The sequence below is a fragment of the Dromiciops gliroides genome, chromosome 4 (genome assembly GCF_019393635.1).
Source record: "Dromiciops gliroides isolate mDroGli1 chromosome 4, mDroGli1.pri, whole genome shotgun sequence".
NCBI classification, from domain to species: Eukaryota; Metazoa; Chordata; class Mammalia; order Microbiotheria; family Microbiotheriidae; genus Dromiciops; species Dromiciops gliroides.
In genome coordinates, this window is record NC_057864.1 from 137,805,975 (window position 1) to 137,823,405 (window position 17,431).

General features: G+C 36.8%; 1 protein-coding gene across 6 annotated transcripts in view; it reads left to right on the forward strand.

Annotated features, from left to right (window-relative positions):
- RGS7 (regulator of G protein signaling 7) overlaps positions 1–17,431 on the forward strand; it is a 667,489-nt gene that overhangs the window by 621,361 nt on the left and 28,697 nt on the right. For 2 of the 6 annotated variants that reach the window (XM_044002218.1, XM_044002219.1), the window contains exons 16-17: positions 5,008–5,097; positions 7,200–7,280. In XM_044002218.1, coding sequence (XP_043858153.1) covers positions 5,008–5,097; positions 7,200–7,274 — 165 coding nt within the window. In that variant the 3' untranslated portion in view covers positions 7,275–7,280. Of the gene's footprint in view, positions 1–5,007; positions 5,098–6,388; positions 6,446–7,199; positions 7,281–17,431 lie in introns of those variants that run through there. The other 4 variants (XM_044002224.1, XM_044002223.1, XM_044002222.1 and 1 more) reach the window with 3 other exon arrangements.

The following is a 17,431-nucleotide window of genomic DNA, read 5'->3' on the forward strand; positions in this document are numbered from 1 at the left end:
ATGGTCAAAAGGGCATCTAGGTGGAGCAGTGGATAAAGAACCAGCCCTGTATTCAAGAGGACCTGAGTTCAAATCCAGCCTCAGACATTTGACACTTACTAGCTGTGTGATCCTGGGCAAGTCACTTAACTCTCATTGCCCCACCAAAAAAAGAGTTGGCCAGATGATGGGTAGAAAGAGAACACAGATCAAAGAGAACGTCAAGGAGAAGGGGGTGAATGACAGTGTTAAAGGCTAGAGAAAAGTTAAGAAGAAGCTTGTTGATTGAGTCTAAGTCTTCATTTTTGTATATCAATTAACGAAGTACTATTTAGCAACTACTATATACCAGCATCTCTGCTAAGAGCTAGGGATACAACAATGAAAGAGAAACAACCGCTGCCCTCAATATGCTTATATTATACTAAAAGGAAAGAGCATATGCACAGGTCAATAAATAAAAAAATGTTTACAAAATAAATGCAAAGTAATTTGGCAGCTTGGAAAGCTTGGTATCCTGGTAGGTTCAGGAGAAACCTTATATAGGAAGTAGGATTTGAACAAATTCATGAGAGAAGCTCCAGTTTTCAAGAGGTAGAGGTAAGGAGTGAGGTTTCAGGCTGAGAGGAGAATCTGTGCTCTCCTATACAATGGCAGGAAAAGGAATATGCCATTGTGAGGACCATATATGAACTTAGAAAATCACAAATTAACATTATTTGCATTGCATTGTATTTTTATTTGTTTTTCTTAAACATTCCCTAATGATATTTTAACCTGGTTGGCTACGTTAGGCAGTCTTGTATGCCGCTTAAGGCAAGGGCTGAGTTTGGCACCTCCACTGAATCTTGTTTGTTTGGCAATGAGGGTTAAGTGACTTGCCCAGGGTCATACAGCTAGTAAGTGTCAAGTGTCTGAGGCCGGATTTGAACTCAGGTCCTCCTGAATCCAGGGCTGGTGCTTTATCCACTGCACCACCTAGCTGCCCCTCCTCCCCCATTGAATCTTGTAGGGAGAACAGCAAATAGGTCAGGGAAAGAAGGAGATTACTAGGTAATTGAAAAATACAATTATTTTCCCATCTCTGCATCACCCTAGTAGAAGAATAAATAACTAGGAAGAGTCTTACCTTAATAACTGGATATCTGCTTTGAAATGTGTATTATTATAAATAATTACATTTAATTAGGCTCACTTGCTATGTCAAGCCCAATCTAACTATATCTCTAGAACTACAAATTAAAAAGAAAGGCTTGGGCTGTCACTTCCTAAAATCCTTTCATTCAAATATGTAAAAGTAATGGAGAGAGGGTAAAGGAAAGAAATTCCCAGTACAAATGTCCAACAGTCTTTTTTTCAGGGCAGTCAAGGATCTTGTCATAGAATCAAGTGATCTGAGAAATCCTTGGGTTCCACCCCTTAATTTTACATAAAGGGAAACTGAGGCAGAGAAGTATGGTGTCTTGACTAGGCAACCAATTTCCTGGTAGGACTGGGGCTTCCAAGTCACACTCCCATACATTTCCATGTACCACCTTAGAAACCACTTTAGTTTGTTTCTTCCCATGCCCTGACCCCTAAAAAATGATGTTTCAGAAAAAAAAGGAAAACAAAAAACTTTTAAAGAAAAATGTTCCCCTAAGGGTTAGCCGTTTTAATGTTTAAACCTATATATGTCATAAGTTTTCAAATTATTTTACAAGAGCTAATACCCACAAAAAGAATCTTTTTTTTCCCCCTTAAATTAAACACTAAGACTAAAGTAGTACTCATGGGAAGCTCTTTGTCTCTTTATGATAGAGTCAGTATACAATCAATTTTCTCTCAATCCTCTGAATTGAGGAAACAGAGGCAGTGAAGGTAAAAAGTCAATATATGTTTAAATGACTAAGCCACAATCTCAACTCCAATGACTCTATCATGTTCTCCCATATGGAAACAATTGAATGAGACAGAAATACGCGTGAGAAAATTATAAAAATTCTGACACAAATGCCCATTCCAATGCAGATTTGTTTTCTTCCAGTAATTCAGGGCAAAATTTTAGCATTTTCCCGCTTTGCTTTATGGAGAAAGCAATTTGTCAGATGGGAAGGAAACATCTCCCTAAGGTCCGGAAATGTTTCTTCTTTTTCTGGATCAATGAAAATCAGCTTGATTATATGAAGTTCAGCAAAAGTATTATGAGTCTTTTCTCAAAGAACATAATACCACCTGACACTGGAATGCCTTTTTTTTTTTATATTGAGCTAGTTGCATTTTAGCAGCTTTGCATTGTATATAGATAATGGCCTTGAAGTTAAAAAGACCTGGATTCATATACCCCAGTGATCAGCTGGGCTACTTGACCCTAGGAAAGCCACAACTTTTGAGGGCCCTCGGCTGTGTCTGAAGACTATGAGTTTCAAACTGTTAGTCTTCATTGGTGTGAAGAGGTTCTTTACTTATAGTTCCTTACACCAATGAAATCACAGACATACTAATATGCATATTGAGAGGGATGGGGATGGGGACTTCTTTCTTATATATGTGTATATATATATATATATATATATATATATATATATATATATATATATATATATATATATATATATATATATATATATATATATATATATATATATATATATATATATATATATATATATATATATATATATACACACACATATGTGTGTATGTTAGTCTGGCTCTGTAATTGCATTGGTGTAGGTTACTATAAGTGATTAAATTTCCTACACCAATACAGATTACAATATATTAGTGATTCATACAAAGAGAAAAATGCATGTATCCAGACACATAAATTCACACATTTCTTTTCTTAAATCAGAAGCAAGAGAAATAACTCTTCATACTGAACTCGATATTAATACTTGTGATCCAGTTCCATCTCAACCCTGCTATGGTACCCCCTCTGGTGTCATTCTTCCAATCCCCACTCAGACTGTCAGATTGGGTCCCTAGAGAATAATTTACAATTTCTCCCCTCTAGGTTCAAAAAGAAACCCTGAGGGATTAGGAGTAGTTTCTAGTACTTTAGTTCAGAAACCCCCACCTCTCTGTTATTCATTGTAAATAGCCAGTCATTATAAATTTGTCAGCTAGTTAATTGGCAGCTAGGTGGGACAGCTGGTAGAGCACTGGGCTTGGATCAGAAGGACTTATCTTCATGAATTCAAATTCAGCTTCAGAAATCTACTAACTCTGTGACCCTGGAGAAATCACTTAATCCAGTTTGCCTCACTTCCTCTTCTGTAAAATGAGCTGGTGAAGTAAATAGCAACCACTCCAGTATCTTTGCCAAGAAAACACCCAAATGGGTTCACAGAGTCAGACATGACGAAATGACACAATAACACGAGAATTAATTAACTTTTAGTGGATTACAGAGTACTAAGGTGGTATAGTAAAAACAATTGGTATAAAATACACAACCACCCCTCCTTACCCAGGGTGAAATGGGCTCAAACTTTATAGAATGCATGGGGCAAAAGAGAAAATTTTAATTCCTGCTAGGATAGAAGTCCTTTTCTTCTTTTGTGGAGTCCTCATAGAGTTCCCCTGAGGTGTTTGGTAGACACCATTGGGTGAGCCACAAAATCAATTCAGGCTAGTCCCAAGTCATTGTTAGTCTGAGGGAGCCCAGACTTAGCACTAGTTGAATTCTTGGGCTACCCTAAAAGCCTGGACATTTTAGTGTAGGCTTTGAGATCTAGGAAACCTGGAAGTTTTCGAATCCAGGCTAAAGTATCAACAGGTTTCTCCCTCCCTCTCTCCTTCCTTCCTTCCTTCCTTCCTTCCTTCCTTCTTTCCTTCCCTCCTTCCTTCCTTCCTTCCTTCCTTCCTTCCTTCCTTCCTTCCTTCCTTCCTTCCTTCCTTCCTTCCTTCCTTCCTTCTTTCCTTCCCTCCTTCCTTCCTTCCTTCTTTCCTTCCCTCCCTCCTTCCCTCCATCCTTCCTTCCTTCCTTCTTTCCCTCCTTCCTTCCTTCCCTCCTTCTTTCTTTCCTTCCTTCCTTCCTTCCTTCTTTCCTTCTTTCCTTCTTTCCTTCTTTCCTTCCTTCCTTCCTTCTTTCCTTCCCTCCCTCCTTCCCTCCTTCCTTCCTTCCTTCTTTCCTTCCCTCCTTCCTTCCTTCTTTCCTTCTTTCCTTCTTTCCTTCTTTCCTTCCTTCCTTCCTTCTTTCCTTCCCTCCATCCTTCCCTCCTTCCTTCTTTCCTTCCCTCCTTCCTTGCAATCAGAATTTGTAAAATCATAGGATCTATAGAACAAAATAAGGTAAAGGTCTAGCTGAAAGACCTTCAGAATAGTTCTGGGGATTCAGCTTTGGGACAATGTATATTAAAAATACCTGTTCAATCCAATGAGTCCTAAATAAGTCTCTGCTTTATATAAAGCATGATACCAGGTGTTGGGGATAAAATATAGAAAACAAAACAGACCCTATCCTCGAGGAGAATGTCACCTACTAAGCCATGTAAACTATACCAAACTGTGCAGTCTTGGGGCCAGAGTAAATCTTATGACCACAGCTATTAAAATGGGATGCACAATGATCTGCATCATTGCTTATTCTGTTTTGCATTTTGGCACATGGAGCAATTAGGTTTATCTTTGGAACTGAGGATATCTAAAGAATTATCTTTATAATTTGTAACAAAATAATTGGGTTCAAAACTACTATATTGGATCTCTTGCAATACATTCTATTATAGAAATGACTAAATCAAATTTGCATTCTCCATATCTACCTGGGCCATTTCATAAAATAATTTATTGATAATATACTATATGTGCAAGACTATGACATACTAGAAATATAAGGAATTTTATCAGCATCATCTTCATTACTATTTCCATTGATATCATTTTTATTGTTATTATATCTAGTCCACATCAGATCTGTCCCATCCTTCCTCCTAATGCCTGGATGACATGTGGTGGTATTTATTCTTATTTACTCTCTTCATTTTAGATTTTCTAAAACATCCACAAAAAAATAGAATCTAAAATATTCTTTCCTTTTAGGAGCACATTTACAAATTGATGAAAAGTGATTCCTACCCACGTTTCATACGATCCAGTGCCTACCAGGAGCTGTTGCAGGCAAAGAAAAAGGTATTGGTCTTTCTTACCTTTTTTCTTTTTAAATTTACAGAGCTTTTGGTGATAATTAGTTCAGTCTCCTCTGCAGGGGCCATGCTGCTAGATGTCTGGTAGGTAGACAGACTCTTGGCCAAGAAAGCCTTTTTTATTTTTCCAGGATCAAATGAGTTCTCCTTTTTTTTTTCTTTTCTTTCCTTTTCTTTGCTGCATGTATTCATACATTCTCAATTTTATTATTTTTTTTTCATTTTACCTTAATCCTCTATAAAATTTAAGGGGAAAAATGAAGAGCTGCTTATCAGAGAGAGAGAGAGAGAGAGAGAGAGAGAGAGAGAGAGAGAGAGAGAGAGAGAGAGAGAGAGAGAGAGAGAATAATTCTTTAGATGTCTTCCTTTAAAAGACCCTTTCTTTAATTAAACTGATATGTTATTTATTTGAGCACGGATCATGTTCCTTAAAATGGACTGGGTGTTTTTTCCTCATTGATTATCACCTGAAATTTAGTAACCCATCTTATGAAATATTTTGATCAGATTTTTGCCCAGTTCAGTTACTAAGATGCCCCAGGTCTGTTCAGTGTCAAAAAGAGTATAAATACACTAGCAGTGAGACATGTATATGGTGAACATAGGTGAATTAAACCATCTTAGAATCATTCAAGTCAGGTATTTATTCTCAAAATCGTTAAGCCCACAGCTCCCTTTAAATCAATGGAAAGTTTAGGCCAGGGTCAGGATGGGACTAGGAATTTCATAGCATCTTTCAGTTTTTAAATATTAAAGGGGAGAATCTGAAATCTTTCATACCATGTGAAATGAAGAAAGTCTTTTCTATGAGGTCATCTAAAGCAGGTCTGCTTGTACAACTGAGAACAAAGTCCACATATAAATCCTGTAGATGACCAACGGAAGAAGTCTTGATAGTGAAGTATTGAAAGCTTCTAGTCAGCTGCTTACTGTAGTCCAGAAGTCCACAGGCCATGCAAATGACAGTGTAGCAGCATCAGACACCGACTTCCTTTTTGGCTATTCTGATTTTACTTTAATCACACCAATTTTATGCATTTAAAGAAATTTCTTTTTTCTTTTTAATTATGTTGCAGAAAAAAATAAAAAGTATGTCCTTAGTGACTTTCTGCTAGTGTCCCCCTTGATTTCTTACATGACATTTGTGTTGCAGCATTGCATTTCATCATCTTTTTTTTTCTGCTCTGTTCTCTTTCTTTTTTTTTTCTTTTTGCTTTCTTTCTTTTATGGGCCTCTCTCTCTTTCCCTCTGCCCACCTACCCCTCCCATACCCCAAGTAAGTTGGGCAACTCAATGGATCGCAGAACATCTTTTGAGAAACTTGCGCATATGTGGTAAGTGTTTTATCCTGACAGATTAAAGATGACAGTACAGTGAGGTATCCTCCACTCCCAGCTTCACCCCTCACCTTTGCTCTATTGATGTCACAGCAGATGAATGTGTTACGGTTACACAAATTCAGGATTTCATGCTTCCCTCTAAGCTTCCTTTTCTGTTCCATCCCCCATTGCCTGGTGGGGACAAGATGCTACAAAAGGAAGACAATTGTGTTTGGGCTTTGGATGCTTAAAGAAGCATGAAATAGGTCATAAAAAAGGAAGAATACCAACCTTTTCTTTCTTTTTTAAACAAATATTGGAAAGACCTAGGAGGGCCTCCTTAATCTATTTCCTCATAGTTATGTCTACAGCTCTCTTCTAAAAAGAACACATTTCTATCTTGTTTAACCCTCGTGTTGGTCTTTCTGAGACTTAGACAAATGAGAAGAGTCTGGTTTCCTTATCTCTTTCACATTTGTCATTTGTGGGAAGAATGACCTTTTGAATGGCTTATGGAAAAGTTTCATATGAATGCTGTTGGGTAGCAGGATACAAATCCTTAAAAGGTCCCATCAATATGATTCCGATTCACAGAAAGATACTGGAAAATGTTGCATCAAAGCACACAGGAAATCAGTGGCTTTCCTGCCAACACTTTCCTATTTTCTCCCATGTGTTTTGGTGATGTCCTTGTTTTCAGGATTCTTTTTGGATCTTTCTGACCTGATGTAAGTTCAAACTAAAGCATTCAACACATTTATTTTTATAGGGCAGAAACATCCCTATTTTCCCATGCCATAAAAACTGTACACCAACACTGAGGGCCAGCACTAACCTGTTATGAAAAGAGGTAGAACAATCTTGGTTTATACTCAAGTTTGTCTGCATTGTCTGTTGAGTCGTGCAGTTAGTTCCATGCCGCTATGTGCTTGTTGTGGCTTTTGCTGTGATGACCAGTTCAATGGAGCTCTCTGTGTGTGTTGAAATGGAAGTTGATCAGCTTCAGCAAAGATCATGGTTTTTGTTTTTAGTTAACTTGGATGAGAAAAAGAGTTGGAGGTGGGTGGAATGGGAACAGGCTACCTTTGTGAATTACTGGCTATATGTCCCCATTGTTCAGAGTATCAAAAAGACTTTAAAGTGGTCAGTTGTTAGAGTATGCAAGATATGATTGAGACAAGCAAAAGGCCTAAGACCTGAGATATTCTAGTGATATTTTATACTCTGATACAATTTAAACTTCAAGCTCTTCCGATCAAAGTCTTGACTCAAGCCTAGATTTTTTGTAATCTCAGGTCACAATCTGATTGTAAGGCATGAATAGGAAAAGTATCCCAAGGGAGGGGAAGATGTAGAGACTGAAAACAAAGCAGCAAATGCTATTTGAAACAAAAACCTCAAGTTTTTGCTTGATGGTGTGGCCATGGCATGTTGCACTGTGATTTGTGTGTTGTCCAAGAAGACCGTTTCATATCAAACATTTTCTAATGACCTTTGAATTTTGTCTTTGAGATTGTGATCAAAACACCTAGCATGGGTAATCAAAAGTCACAGTAGGTATTGAGGTGAGGAGAAAAGGAACAACAACAAAAAAATCACACTGGTTCCTACCCCATCTCTCTGCAACACATACACAATGCCCAAACCTGACCACATTCCTCCACTATCACCCATGTCACTATGTTTTAGACTTTGGAAGAAAACAGGTAACAAATGAGAACAGGAATAGAATGTTTCATAGTAGTTTGCCCTCACTAAGAAGTGAATGGTTGAGACTTGAGGTTAAGAATGAAGAAAAGATTAAAACAGACATAGAAGAAAAGGAGAACCACTATCTCTCACATTATATCCCCAACTAACACATTGTTTAATTTTATTTAAATTAGCCAGCTAATTCTTAACATAACAAATTATTATATTAATGTTCTTTCTTCATTGAAGATTAATGCTTTTCTACTTAGAAGATGAAAGAATTTTTGGTACATTGTAGACCTTCCACAAATCTATGATGTCAAAGCTATACTGCTCTCCTGTATACTATTTTGCTATAAGAGAAATACATAGGAGACTGTCAAGTTGATGGGCGAGTCCTACATGATTTTCTGTTTTTCTCAAATGGTTATTAAAGAACTCAGCACTTTCATTAGGTTTTAGGAGTGATTCTTCAGCCTATAATATATACATTTATTATTTCTGGAGGAAAGTTATACAGTGTGAAAGATGTATGCCACAATCTCTGTAGATGTTCCTTTTGATTTCATATGCTCAGTATTCCTTCTCTCCAATAACCCTCCTCTTTGTATTGCATTTCCTTTTCCCTTTTTTGCCTCATGCCGTCATGATTTGCTTTTAAAATGAATAATCATACGATGTTGTTAGTATGTAATATCTTTTCCTGAAAAGCCTGTATGATAACATAATTTTGATATGAGATATCACAACATAAAGCACATTTAGCATTGCATAGTGAATAGAGAGTTGGCCTATGATTCAGGAAGATCTAGAACAGGGTAGGTGTGTGACCTTATTCAATCAATTAGTTTTTCAGTACCCCAATCGACTAAGAATAGGTTTCAGGAAAAATACAGAACTCTTCACTAATTAAATCACAAGTCCAGTCAAACAACCAAGCAAACACAAAATGAAGCATTATTTAGAAGAGAAAAAATGGCAAAAGATAAGAAGTATGGAAATTCACTAAAGTTCTGTCTACTTTTCTATCTATCTCTTTATATTTCTATCTATATCTATATCTATATATCTATATATAGATATTCTTTTCTTTCATCATCTCAGTAGCTCCCATGAGTAGAAATCTAATCTTTTTCCATTAGATGGTGAGCTCCTTGCGGGCAGAACTGTCTCTTGCCTCTTTTTGTATCCCCAGTACTTAATATAGTGTCTAGCACTCAATAGATACTTAAGAAATTTTGATTAACTTGACTGACTAGAAATGACTCCCAAATCATTATATCCAGCACCAGCCCTCATTTCCTAGACAAAAACTTTAACAGAATGTCCCAAAGTTCTTAAATACAATCTGTCCCAAACAAAGCATAGTTTCTCAAAACCCCATGCCTCTTCCAAATTTCGTATTTCTCATGTTATGATCCTTACAGCCACCCAGCTTCTGTCTATCCTCATGACATTGAGTATGACCCTTTTTAACTTCAGTTTCCCCATGTTTAAAATAGAGATGTTAATGTTTTCACATCCTACAAATCTGCTGCAAATAAGGTACTTTGTAAGCCTTATGAATATAAATATCATATAAACATAAGTTATTTGGCAGAGAAGCTGTGTCCCAAGAATAATCTAGGACATATATCATTCTGTGTCTTGATTTCTATTTCTCCATATAAAAATTCCAATTCTACAAGTTTTTATTAAGTGCCTACTGTATTCTATAATAATAAAAGAGGGAGGAGGTAGGTACCAAGTTAAGAAAAGAGGCAATGTTTCCTTCTTTCCTCCTCTTTCCTCCTCGCTCCCTCCTCCCTCCCTTCCTCCGTCCCTTCCTTCCTTCCTTCTTTCCTTCCCTCCCTCCCTCTCTCCTTCCTTACTTTCTTCCTTTCCTACTTGCAAAAATACTATCATTGTCTCTCAAAAGGATATTTAAACTGCCTGCAGTTTTGATTTACTCATCTGCTTTTCTTTGTGACTTCTCAGACCATAACTCCTTTTACTGGCTACTACTAGCCTATAAATGTTGTCTCCCCCATTAGAATGAATGTATGTTCCCTGAGAGCAGGGTCTCCTTGGCTTGCTTTTCTCTCTCTCTCTCTCTCTCTCTCTCTCATCCCTAGCACTTAGTATAGTACTTGACACTTATTAAGCCTATGATAAGTGCTTTTCATTCCTTAGATGTCTACTGACACTAAATAAAATATAAACTCCCTTGTTTGGTATTTAAGATCTTTCACAAATTGGCCCCAAATTACCTTTCCAGCCTCAAATACAAACAAACAAACAAAAACAACCCTTACTCACCTTCCCACACTAGACAGTACAGCCAAGGTACTTGGTCTTGTTATTTCTCACACCCTATACTTCATCTCCCAATACCATGACTTTGCTTGGTTGTCTCATGGGTTTAAGATGAACCCTTTCTTCACCTCAAGTCTATTGGAATTCTTTGCTTCCATCAAGACTCAGCTCAAACACCATCATATGAATTCTTTCCTAGCCTACCTAAGCTCCTATTAGTTCCCCTCTCAACATTACTTAGTAACATAACACTGAGAAACCCAGATAGAAGGATACAAATATACTGAGAGCCTGGTTAAAGTTGGGCTCTTTACATTTCTCTTTCTTTTTATACAGATTTCAAAATGATCCAATCTATCATATTATTGTGAGATTGTTTAATTGACACTGGTGTGGTAATGAATTGTTTGAGAATACCAAGTTATATTTCCTATGGGATGTCATCAAATGATCAGTGTTTGGCATATATGGACACGTAGTTTAATTCTTCTTAGACAATAGGTCCATATTTATTTTCGTTAGCTTGATTTGGTAACTTTATCCCTACTTGCTTTGTAAATTCTATAGACTGAACCAGTATATGTTACTAGTGATTTAGCTCCATTGCATCAAGAATAGCCTTGGAGGGGCAGCTAGGTGACGCAGTGGATAGAGCACTGGCCCTGAAGTCAGGAGTACCTGAGTTCAAATTCGGGCTCAGACACTTAACACTGACTAGCTGTGTGACTCTGGGCAAGTCACTTAACCCCAATTGCCTCACTAAAAAAATAAAAGAAAATAAAAAAGAAAGAAAAAAAGAAAAAAAAAGAATAGCCTTGGAGGAATTTTCCATATGTCTAGGGTGTACTTTGGGATATTTGCCCCTCACTGCCACAGGTGCTGGTTGCAGGGTAACAGTAGTACTTTTCAAGAAGCACAGCACAGCTATGAATGATTTTTTTAAAACCACTTATTAAGCTCCTACTATGTGTCAGGCACTATGCTAAGAAGTGGAGACAAAAAGACAAAAATGAAAGAGTCCCTGCCCTCAAGGAGCTTACCTTCTTAGCAGAGGAGGTATTATCTATAGGAAAATGGTCTCCAGGGAAAGAAGTTTTTGGCTGAGTCAAAGAAATGGTTAGTGAAGCCATAGGGAAGCTAGGATGGGGATGGGAGGGAGGATGGGGCTATAGATTTGTAGCACAAGGCTTTATTACCACCACCACTTCATGGTGAACCATTTCAGAGTATCTAGCTTGGAAAATATGCTCAGGATCATGTAATAGCTTATATCACTCTTTCACAAACAATATTATCACAGGGTGTTTCAATTGAACAAATAATGGCAGCAAAAATGAAGCTGAAAAGTCATTTTTTATCCATAGCAATCTATTCTTTTTTAAAATAATAAAAAACATTTGTATTTAAAATTTTCAGTTCCAAATTCTATCTTTCCTCCCCTCCCTCCTCTAACCTCATCCCTAGGTTATAGATGTGCAATTATGTGAAACATTACCATAATAAAAGCTATTCTTAATGTCATATTATGACAACTTGCCTTATTTGTCCCAAAGTTGGTCACAACTTTCTTTTGACTAGCTCCTAATGCCATGCATCTTCTTAATGTGAGGGTTAGCTCAATGAAAACCATAATTAAACATTCAAATGTCTTGTCAATGATGACAGACTTTCCCACTTCATCCTCATTCTTTCTTCCTTTACTTTTCAAATGAAAATATTGCCTTCTCCTTTTCTTTAGTGGTGCATCTGTTTGTACTTCTGGCCCCGTTTCATTCTGTTTCATCTAGGAATTTGTTCCCTTTGATCACCCTATCTCTCTTAATTTTCAGTTAAAAATATCTCCTTCCCTTCTGCTTACAAACATGTATCTCATATAATTTAAGAAAAAGAAACAAAACTAAAAACTTCCCTTCAATCGACCCTACCATTTCTTTAAGCTATTACCCTATAGTTGTCTTCCTTTTCACAGTAAAAAATGAACTAATTGCCCACAATTTAGAAAGTGGAATTAAAGGAAATTGAATGGATTAGTTTATGTACTTTATGTTTTCCTCAGTGGTCTAAGAGTACTGATTGTCCATGATCTTTTCGATTACTGTTTTGAACAGACACCACTTTATTATTATTGGAATATTAGTTGGATAAGGATTTGGGAAAATTGAGGGAATAAGCATTTATTGAATGTTTAATATGTGCCAGGTACTCTGTTAAGCATTTGCATGTATTATCTCATTCAATCATTATAATAACCTTGTGAGATAGGTCCTTTTATTATATGTTTCTTACAATTTGATGAAACTGAGACAGAGAAAGATTAGGTGACTTTCCCAGAATGACACAGCTAGTAAATGTCTGAGGCTGAATTTGAATTCAGGTCTTTCTGACTTCCTGGATTTTAGTCTTACTCCCCTATACCAATTTGATTCCCATCCTAAATTTCTTCAGTTGATCAGTTGTACTAGTTGTTATGGGATGTTTGTTAGGAATTCCTGTGCCACGGACTCAATACCTTTCTTAGTGTCAACCACCTATTCCAAGTCCTCATTTATCCTATCGCATGTTAATCAGTATTGTTTTTATGATACATAAAACATTTTCTTTCCCAAAAGGGAACCCTTTTTGCTATCTTTATCAATTATATTTAGTTTTGTATTAGTACTTTGAGGCATGCTTTGAAAACAGGTAAATAATAAACACCAAGAAAGAGCTATATGAATATGCACTCCCAAAGTCATTTCTTTAAAAGTTCAGCAGGCCCCATAGATGATTATGCTATGTTTACTTTGTCTTATTTATGTCATCTATTTTGGCTTCTCCCCCTACTTTTTTTGAGCCAATGGCTAAATGTCCTCAAAACTTGCCAAAAATAATAAACAGATTAGATTGTGCCTGTAATTTTTCAACAAAGAACGAGAGAAGCAAATGGGGCCCACAGTAATTCCTGGAAACTAAGTCTCCAAATTACATTGGCTTCTTTCTTGGGAGTAAAAATGATTCAACTGTTAATTATTTTTCTGGTGAAGTCTGACTTTTAGAAATCCAGGTTTGGAAATCCAAACGAATAAATGAAGGTTCTTCTTTCAATGATTTTCCATTGATAGTGAAAAATAAATTACCTAATATATCTTTTTAATTACAGCCATTCTTTGAAAAATGTATCAAGTTAGAAAATGTCACAGTTTCAGTACCTGGGTCTCTGTCCTGTCCAACCATACTTGGGTCTCTATCTTGCTCAGTACCTCCAGTACTTTACCTCTGTTAAGGGCTAAAATTCTAGCTAAACTGTCTAAAATATCTAATGAGTGGTCGCCAATAAATTATAAGCTTTAGCAAGAGTTAGACTTTTAAGCATTTATTAAGGAGAATAAGAATTTGGTAAAGAGAGAAGAAAAGGCCTAGATTCCGATCTATTAAAGGGAGAACGCATTTCTAGCTCCCCTCTCCACCAGCGTCCCTAGGACAAGAAAAAGAGGCAGAGCGCCCGGCTCCCCCTTCCTCCTCCCACCAGCAAATGTCACTTCCTGACACCAAAGAAAAGATGCATGGTCCTGCCCTCAAAGACCTTCCTTCATGGTGGAGCTTTCCTATAGTAAGTCTCCGGTAGGTGGCGTCATTCCAATCATCACACCTCCTTCTTTCTTTCTACAACCTATAAGGAACCAGAGTCCTGAATTCTATTTTAGAGATGAGAAAACTTAGGACCAGAGAGAGTGATTTGCCCAATGTCATACAGCTAGTGTTAGATGCAAGTTGCAAATTCAGGTCTCAGTGATTGCAGGACCATAATTCTACCCAGTAAACTATCAAAATTTTTCATGGGGTAGTGGAAAATAAGAAATAATGGCTAGAAGTTGGATATATTATAGACAGCCTGAAGACCAAACAAGGGTTTTGATGGGTGAGACAATGAGGATTTTCCATCACCAGACCAGTACTACCTCATTAATAGTTACAGTCTTTGGGATTTCTTGTTTTACCCTATGCTCGGTGCTTTTTAAATATATTATAGTAATGTGAAAAAGTGACATTTAATTAAGTGACTAAAACCACAAGACTAAAGGCAAAACTAAGAAAAGTTTGGGGACCTCTTGGTTCCTATGCCTAGCTTGGAGCTAACAAGCCATTCTGAGACAGCATTCTGTGTGGCAAGTTAAGGAGCAATAGAAAAGGACTAGCTACAAGACACCTTCAGCAAGCTGCACAGATAATTACAACTATTGAAAAGTGGTTGAAGACTTCAAAAAAAAAATACTGATAACTGCATTTATAGGATTTAAAGCTGAAAAGAATCTTAACAGGTTCTCTAATTTAACACCTCTGTTTTATAGATGAGGAAAATAGATCAAATCAATTTAACAGCATGTATTAAGCACCTACTATGTACTAGCCACAATGTTAGCCAAAAAGCATAAAAAGACAAAACCAAAATTGCCTCTACCCTCAAAATATTTTAGAGTCTACTAACAGTTCCTAATGATGGGAAGCAACTTGCCCAAAGTCCTTAGGTAGGAGAGGTAGGTTTCAAATCCAGGACTCAACTCTAAATCATGTCTCTTTCCCCTACCCCATACTACTTCCTTAACATATTCCCTTAAGTGCCTCTATTTTCATGTCTTAACATCTCTTCCATTCTGCTTACTTCCTCCAGTCCAGGAAACACTCTTACTTATTCATATAGCTAAACAGACAAACACATAGGGCTAACTAATTACCTGATTGCTGACTTCTTCCTGCAGAGTTCATTTAATGCTTCAGGAAAGGAGAGAGACCAATGCTGTTTCTTTTCCTCATTGAGGTTATAGCTGAAAATCTGACCTGATCCAATTCTCCATCATCATCACCATCTTGGTGATATTTCCCTAAGGATTAGATTTCCATCTGAGCTATTTGCTGGCAAATTATATATTTTGTCAGGTAATTAGTTCTTTAAAAAGGCAGAAGCAATGCCTTTAGCAAGATGTTCAGAAAAATCTGAATACAAAAAAAAAAAAACTTTACTAGATAGTAGCATGTACTCTCCCATTCAGGGCATGGTAATGGTATTTTTTTTCACCAAGGGTCTTGAGGACTTTGCTTGTTTGTCTTTATCTGATTGTTTTGTAGATTGTAATGGTGTTTTATGTTCAGTCAGATACCAGGTTACAGCCTGAGGTTTGTTTGTCCTTAAATTAGTTCCGTGCTGCTTTTTTCAAGTATATAGTCCATTCACTGGTAATTGTGTAACTCCCCTGAATCAATTGTGGAGGGTATAGTCTAGATTTCTTTCTATTGTTGTTCTGAGTTTCCTTTTGTTCCATATCTATTTTTCTCTATCTCTAAAGATTTCTATTTTCACTAAAGTCTCCTAACCTTCAGTATTAGGAAAGAATGCACAAGGATTTGGCTAAAAATCTATGTTATTTATAAGGAGTTTCATTTAAGAGGCACCTGGTTAAAACCACTATTAGTAAGGGCCATTGATTTTTCTTCTTAGCTCTTGGATTCAGGAATTTGGAATTTAGCTATAAAAATTCCCCTCATTCTTTAACTTGGCAAAATTGTGGAAATATTATTGGCAGTAGCTAAATTTGTACAGTTTCCAAGAAACCTTGCTGACAAATGAGTGTTACCAAATTATTGAAATTCAAATAGTTTCTCTTGGACCCAGAACCAAACCTGATTTCCCCACATACACATACACACCCATTTGAGGTTTTTCAACAGAATGAGTAGCCTAAAACATACAGAGCCCATATTTCTGTCTATTTGAAAAACTATCCATAAATTTCTTCTTCTTGGAGGCAACTAGGTGACTCAGTGAATAGATGATGGACATAGAATGAGGAATACCTATGTTCAAATATGATCCTAATCATTTACTAGCTGTGTGACCCTAGATAAATCACTTAACCTCTACCTGCCTCAGTTTCCTCAACTGTAAAATGGGGGTAAAAATAGCACTTACCTCCCAGAGTTGTTGTGAAGAACAAATAAAATAATATTTAAAAAGTACTTAGAATAATACCAGGCACATACCAAAAACAATAAATGTTTCCTTCCTTCTCTCTCTCTTTCTTTCCTTCCTTCCCTCCCTTCCTTCCCTCCCCAAAAAATGATTTGACTTTTTATAATATCTAACATATATGGTGACAGAGTTTTCAAAAGAGTGGATCTGATTGAGATTAAGATATATATTTTTTTGTATTGAAAGGGCAGTTTTGTTGGGGGTAGCTAGGTGGTGCAGTGGATAAAGCACTGGCCCTGGATTCAGGAGAAATGGAGTTCAAATCCAGCCTCAGACACTTGACACTAGCTGTGTGACTCTGGGCAAGTCACTTAATCTTCATTACCCTGCAAAAAACAAACAAACAAAAGAGCATTTGTGCTCTTGGGTCCATAGAATGTCTTTCATTTCTATCAGGGAGTCCTATGATTAAAACAGCAAGCATGTGTAACTTGCTTGTTCATCAATTCTTTCACATTCCAACTCTCTATTTTTTTTAATGAACTCATATGCATCTTTGGGTTTCCATGTTGAATTAATTTTTTAAAATGTACTTATTGTGCCATAAGCCTACATGGTCCTTTTGGTATCTATACAACCTCAAAAGAAGTTTAAAAAAGGCCATCAGTTTATTGAATGGAGTCAGGAAAACCTGGATTCAGATCCTGCCTCTGAGCCTTACCAGGTGTGTGATCTAGGGCATGTCATTTAACATCTATGTTCCTTAGGCAACTCACTAGGATATGTATCCCCTAAGTTCTAGAAGGTTAATACTTTGCAAAAATCACTGAACCTTCTAGTAGTTGGTATTACTTTGTAAAATTATCAGATAATCTTCAGCCTAGAAGCAGGAAGTGGGGTTATTGGTATCTTTTCATGCTGTTGCATGAGTGTCTGGAATTAGAAGAAAAAACAGGTTAATTTTTTCCATCCTGAATAGCAGCAACTTTTTTACTATAGTCAGAAGTAGAATGTTTTGGGAATCTCAACCACCTGAAGAAGTACTGCATCTATGACAGGAATTATCTGCT